General features: G+C 35.6%; 2 protein-coding genes across 2 annotated transcripts; both read left to right on the top strand.

Moving 5' to 3' along the window:
- Window positions 1-1,596: 1,596 nt before the first annotated feature.
- On the top strand, window positions 1,597-2,007 carry LOC104243035 (auxin-responsive protein SAUR68-like). The gene has a single exon (XM_009798160.2). The coding sequence runs from the start codon at window positions 1,597-1,599 to the stop codon at window positions 2,005-2,007; it is 411 nt and encodes a 136-aa protein (XP_009796462.2).
- Window positions 2,008-3,230: 1,223 nt separating this feature from the next.
- LOC104243034 (auxin-responsive protein SAUR68-like) lies at window positions 3,231-3,863 on the top strand. The gene is made up of 2 exons (XM_070162005.1): window positions 3,231-3,298; window positions 3,404-3,863. Exons 1-2 carry the CDS (start codon window positions 3,231-3,233, stop codon window positions 3,861-3,863), a joined length of 528 nt encoding a protein of 175 aa, XP_070018106.1.
- The last annotated feature ends 2,137 nt before the right edge of the window (window positions 3,864-6,000 follow it).

The following is a 6,000-nucleotide window of genomic DNA, read 5'->3' as shown; positions in this document are numbered from 1 at the left end:
TGTAGAATCAATTGTTTGACTGCTGTCAATTGGACTGGGACTTGCGTATTAGCTCGAGAAGTTTTGAGGTGAATTGATATAACCCTTTACCAAAGTGGTTTAACTCGCAAAAGTATGCATACAAGATGTTTGATGAATTGGCTAAAAGAGTGAATATGTACTTAATTGAAGTGAGTGAGTTTCTATTAGCTTAGAACTATTTTAGTTAAAGTTAGATGATTTATTTTGATATATGTGCATAAATTTTCATATTTTTGTGTTATTTTTATATGCCATTTTCATGTTGAAAATTCATGAAAAACCAAGAATATTTAGAAATAATTTTGAATGTTTATTTCATTCTTTTGCCATACCTTGCATTTAAGAATTCAAGAATAAGTATGTTTGAAAGATTTAGACTTGAAAAGTCACAAGAAGAAGTTTTAGAAAGAAAAGATTTTTGAGAGTATCATTTATTCTGAGAAGGGGTCATCGTCCAGGCCGAGAGTCCTGACCAAGGCGTTGACTTTCTGAAACTACTTGTGCCAAAGTAGGGAGCACACGAGCTGAGGGTCTCGTTGCTGAGAATTCACTTAGCTAGGCTAAGGTATGATATATGAGCGCTGAGAAGCATGAAGAGAGTGACACCTAGTGGATTGGACCTATTCGATCAGGTTGGGATCGAACCTGTGCCAATCACACGGTGACTAAGACAGAAATAGGTCAGAATAGTTGGAACTCCCAAAGTATAAAGAGAAGTATTTTTTTGAAAAAGAAAAGAATTTCTCTTAGAATATTCATAAATTGCTAGTATGCAATTATTTTAGAATTATTCTTATAAGCTTTATGTTTTACATGCATTTAGAACCTTTGCTCGTAATGTATATGTTAGTAAAGTTTCGCCCCCTGTTGTTGAGACTCAATGAGTACAATGGATGGTACTGACGTTCTCTTTTGGGAATCTACGTTGGTCTGCGGTACAATGTAGGAACCGGATTTGTAGGCGAGCAGGCTACGAGTTAGGACTTCCTTCCCTTCCAGTGCTATTGGTGAGCTCCGCTTTTGTTCGTGGAATATTCCTTAGAGTCATTTTTATTTAGCTATTTCTTTGTTTACTTAGAGAACTGACCAGAAAATCTCATGTCCTGAGCAGTGTGTCAGTTTATCAGTAGAGGCTTCATAGACATAGTTTTGGGTTAAGATTCAGATGTTTTTTATAATAACTTACCAGTAATTCAGTAGTACTACGAATAAAGTTTTGGAGTTGATTTATTTAAATATTTAAATTAATCAAAAGTATTTGGTTAGAGTATTGCCTTGTTGCATATAAAATTTGGAGTTATAATAGATTTGATAAGCAGAGATGATTCGCCCGATCATGTTTAGTGATCAAGTGCCGGTCCCGTCTTGTTCAGAAAATGAGTCGTGACAACTTCAACTCCAACTCAAATTTTGTCTCCATCCTCTTGTATAAATAATCCCCATTCCATGAGCATTTTCATCAACCATAACCATTATCTATTCAGGTATCAAAGGTCTCTAAATTTCTACTATACTTTCTTGTTTCCAATCTTGGAGAAAAAAAGAACAATGCTTAGCGCTAAGAAACTTATCAAAATGGCTAGGAAATGGCAGAAGTTTGCAGCCATGCAGAGGAAGAAGATTTCACTTCCAAGAAATGGCAATGCTGCAGATAGTTGTAGTACATCTTCATCTTTTCCAACCGGTAAAGGCCAGTTTGTAGTGTACACAGCTGATCAAAAGCGCTTTGTGATTCCATTGGCTTATCTGGAAAATGAGATCATTTTGCAACTTTTAAACATGTCTGAAGAAGAGTTCGGGCTGCCAAGTGGAGACCCTATTACATTACCATGTGATTCAGCATTCATGGACTACATCATTTCACTAATCAAGAAAGGTGCAACTGCTGGAGATCTTCGTAAAACATTGATCCTCTCAATTAATTCATGTTGCTGTTCAACTTCTTTGCATCAAGAATGGGGAAAGCAGCAGCTCCTTGTTTATTAATCACGATCATTATCTTTAGTAAATGATAGCTCAAAATAGATTGTATAGCAGGTGAAAAAGTAGGCAGTTGAAAGTGTGTATTACTGATGGAATAGAGCTTTATCTGAAATTTGGCCACATTTATCGTTTTCAATCTCAATTTTGTGAATGAGGACTTCTAGGTTCTCATCTTGAGCTGGCACTATTTACAGGAAACACTGTATTTTTTAATCCAAGTAGTCAACGTTGTGATCAAAACTTACAGATATATGAATCATGCCTAAGCAAGTCTTAATGACATGAAACTTAATCCGAAAGAGTTCAAAGGAAGTAAAATCATAAAAGTGTTCTGCTTCCACTGCAATTCAATCTCATACTTGATCGATAATAAAGCCATTGTTTACCCAACTAATTGAAATGCAATGTGAAAGCTCAATAGATCACCTTTCTCGTAAATCATACTTACCTCATCACCACTTGCATTTTAGTTTCTAGTAATAGATCATTCATATTCAAATATATAGTTTCTTTATTGTTAAGCATTTCTCCTCGGACTATTAAACCAAATCCAGCTTTTCAAATTATGCAGGTGACATGCTAAAAAATATATCAAGACATTGCATGTGCAATTGCAGTTAGAAAATGAAAGAAATATATCAACCTCTTTGCTTAAAATAGACAACTAGCCATGTCCACTAATCCTAAGGTCCCATATTAAACACCAGCACATGATTTTGCCTTGCTTACCTAACAGAGATGTCAACTTTAGCTACAATTCAAAGTCATTATGTTCCCTCAAATAGCGATGGTCACAATTTAAAGGTTACCTATCTACATGACAAAGCAGTCAGCAAATATGTTAAAAGAAACCACCAGGCAACTTGAACTTGCGATATTATAATTTGACTATTGACTTATCTTGTTCTGGATTGCAATATTCAGAAACACAGTAGTACCACCAGGAAAGTTTTCATGAGCCTTGAATGCTGGTTGCAGACTGATAATTTGACTTGACAAATTCAAAAACTACCAAAGTTCTGTTTTAGAGTTGACTATTGGCAAATGGCAGTTGTGAAAAGTCCTAACTCCTACATATGAGTGGATATCTCAAGTAACTAGGACTTGCACATTCTGTTGTCGACCAATGTGAAGAGGGGAAGAAACTGATCATCTTCGATAAATTCAAACAAACTTCATCCACATATTGAAGGCCCCATATCAACTTGGCCAACGGGCATCAGCACATGGCTTTGCCTTTGGTAGTTAGTGTCAAAAACTTTAACTCCAAATCAAATTCTGTCTCCAGCCTCCTGTATAAATAATCATCTTTCCATGAGCCTTTTCATCATCAACCACAAGCTTTATCTACTCAGCTATCAAAGCTCTCTATATTTCTTTTTAACTTTCTTGTTCTCAGTCTTCCAGAGAAAAGAACAATGTTAAGTGCTAAGAAACTCATCAAGATGGCCAGGAAATGGCAGAAGTTTGCAGCCACGCAGAGGAAGAGGATTTCACTTCCAAGAAATGGCGATGATGCAGGCAGTTGTAGTACATCTTCATCTTCTATAGCCGGAAAAGGCCAATTTGTAGTTTATACAACTGATCAAAGGCGCTTTGTCATTCCATTGGCTTACCTGGAAAATGAGGTCATTTTGCAACTTCTAAACATGTCCGAAGCAGAGTTTGGGCTGCCAAGTGGTGGCCCTATTACATTACCATGTGATTCAGCATTCATGGATTACATTGTTTCACTAATCAAGAAAGGTGCAGCTGCGGGAGATCTTCAGAAAGCATTGCTCCTCTCAGTTACTTCGTGTTGTTGTTCAACTTCTTCTTTGCACCAAGAATGGGGAAACCAGCAGCTTCTTGTTTATTGATTCATGATCACAATCTTTAGTAATTGATAGCTCAAAATAGATTGTATAGCAGGTGAAAAGAAGGCAATTGAAAGTGTATATTACATATGAAATAGAACTTTATCTGAAATTTAGCCACATTTATAGCTTTTAATCTCAATTTTGTGAGTGAGAACTTCTAGATTATCATCTTTGGCTGGTGCTATTTACAGGAAACACTTATTTTTTAATCCAAGTAGTCAACTTTGTGATCAAAACATAAAGATATATGGATCATGGCCATGCAAGTCTTAATGGCATGAAACTTTTTTCTAAAGAGTTCAAATGAAGTAAAATCATAAAAGTGTTCCGCTTCTACTGCAATTAAATCTCATATTTGATCGATTTAGATTAATAATGAAGCCATTGTTTGCACAATCAACTGGAATGCGATATGAAAGCTCAATAGTTCACTTTGCTCGTACATCATACTTAACTCATCACCACTTGCATTTTAGTTTCTACTAATTGGTCATTCATATTCAAATATATTGTGGTGAAGATGTACATTATCTTTCAGGCACAAATGTTTCTGAATCTAGTTAGTGGCTTCTTTGTTGTTAAGAATATCAATTAATCCTCCGAGCTCTTCTCAGCCTATTAAACCAATGCCAACTTTTCAAATCTGCTGGTGACATGATCATGTGGATTCACCAATGCCAACCTTAGATAGGCTTTGAGTTGCAGTTGAAGCTTTTGGAACTATTCACCAAAGTCAAAGCCATGTGGTGATGCCTGTTGGTAATGTTTGATATGGGGTCATTTAGATTGTGGATAAAGCTAGTTTGAATCATAAATGATGTGTTTCTCCCTGTCTTCTCTTTGGTAGAAAGAAGACATTTTTTGGTCAAAATTCAATTCTTTTGGTCAAGTTAGGAGAGCTAATACCCAAGGTTATGATAAAAGGTGTAGGGCTTTCTGTTTTGAAATAATTTGGCCTGATAAACAACATTACCAAATGCTTGTCATTCAGTATGAAGGCATTTCCATGTGTGCAACATGTGGTATTGTTGTTGTAGTTGGGCTTACCAAAAGCTTTCCTAATCTTTCACCAGTAAATATCAGGATGTCTTATGACATTATTTTTTATATGTACACATCCAATTTTTCAAAACTTTTCTTTCTTTTCACTCTAATAGACAGAGAAAATAATCCTATAGAATCATGGCTATCTGCATCCTTTGTATAATTAATTATTGGCTGCAGAAACTAGAATTACTTACAGCTCTCATCACCTGCCCTATGTGGTTGTAGATTGAACTGCCTCATTATACAAAGTTCCTAAGTCGATCAATGTATATAATACATTAGAACAACAAATACCACAATAACAAACCCAGTGGAGTCCCACAAGTGGGGTCTGGGAGGGTAGTGTGTACGCAGGCCTTACCCCTACCCTTAGAGTTAGAGGTGTTGTTTTGGATAGACCCTCGGCTCAAGAAGATGAAAAGCAACACCAGAGACAAGAAATATCAACAACAAAGGCCGGAAAGATAATAACAACAATCTAAGAACCACAAAAATAGTGGGAAGGAAACTTGTTTCAATATTTTGTTTCAGTGTGTATGTCTAATTAATGCCTAAGGATTTTCATCATTATACATTTGGATATGAATGACTTGTTGATAGAAACTAAAATCCAAATGGAGCTGGGATAAGTATGAGGTATGACCAGTTAACCGTTGAGCTTTTTCATAACATTCCAAATGATTGCTGCAATCTGCAGCTTCCTTTTCAATCTAGTGTTATCAAGTATGAGATTTTGCTGCAGTTAAAGGGGAACACTTCTATTATTTCACTTCATTTGCTCTTTTGAGTTAATTTTCATATCAGCAAGACTTGTGTGGACATTACTCGTATATCTGAAAGTCTTGACCGACAAAGTTGACTATTCAGATAAAACAATAAGTGTATTTCTGTAAATAGTGCCAGATCAAGATGAGAATCTAAAAGTCCTCAATCACCAAATTGGATATAAATCTAAATCTGGTTAAATTCAGATAAAACTCTACTGCATTTACACTCTTTCATTTGCCTACTTTTCATCTGTTTTGGTCTATCATTTACTAAAGATAAATGATCATGAATATGCTGTACACTTGTTGAATATCATGAATCT

Source organism: Nicotiana sylvestris, chromosome 11, assembly GCF_000393655.2.
Source record: "Nicotiana sylvestris chromosome 11, ASM39365v2, whole genome shotgun sequence".
Classification (NCBI taxonomy): Eukaryota; Viridiplantae; Streptophyta; class Magnoliopsida; order Solanales; family Solanaceae; genus Nicotiana; species Nicotiana sylvestris.
The sequence above is the reverse complement of the archived record's forward strand: the minus strand, read 5'-3'. Positions and strand labels throughout refer to the sequence as shown.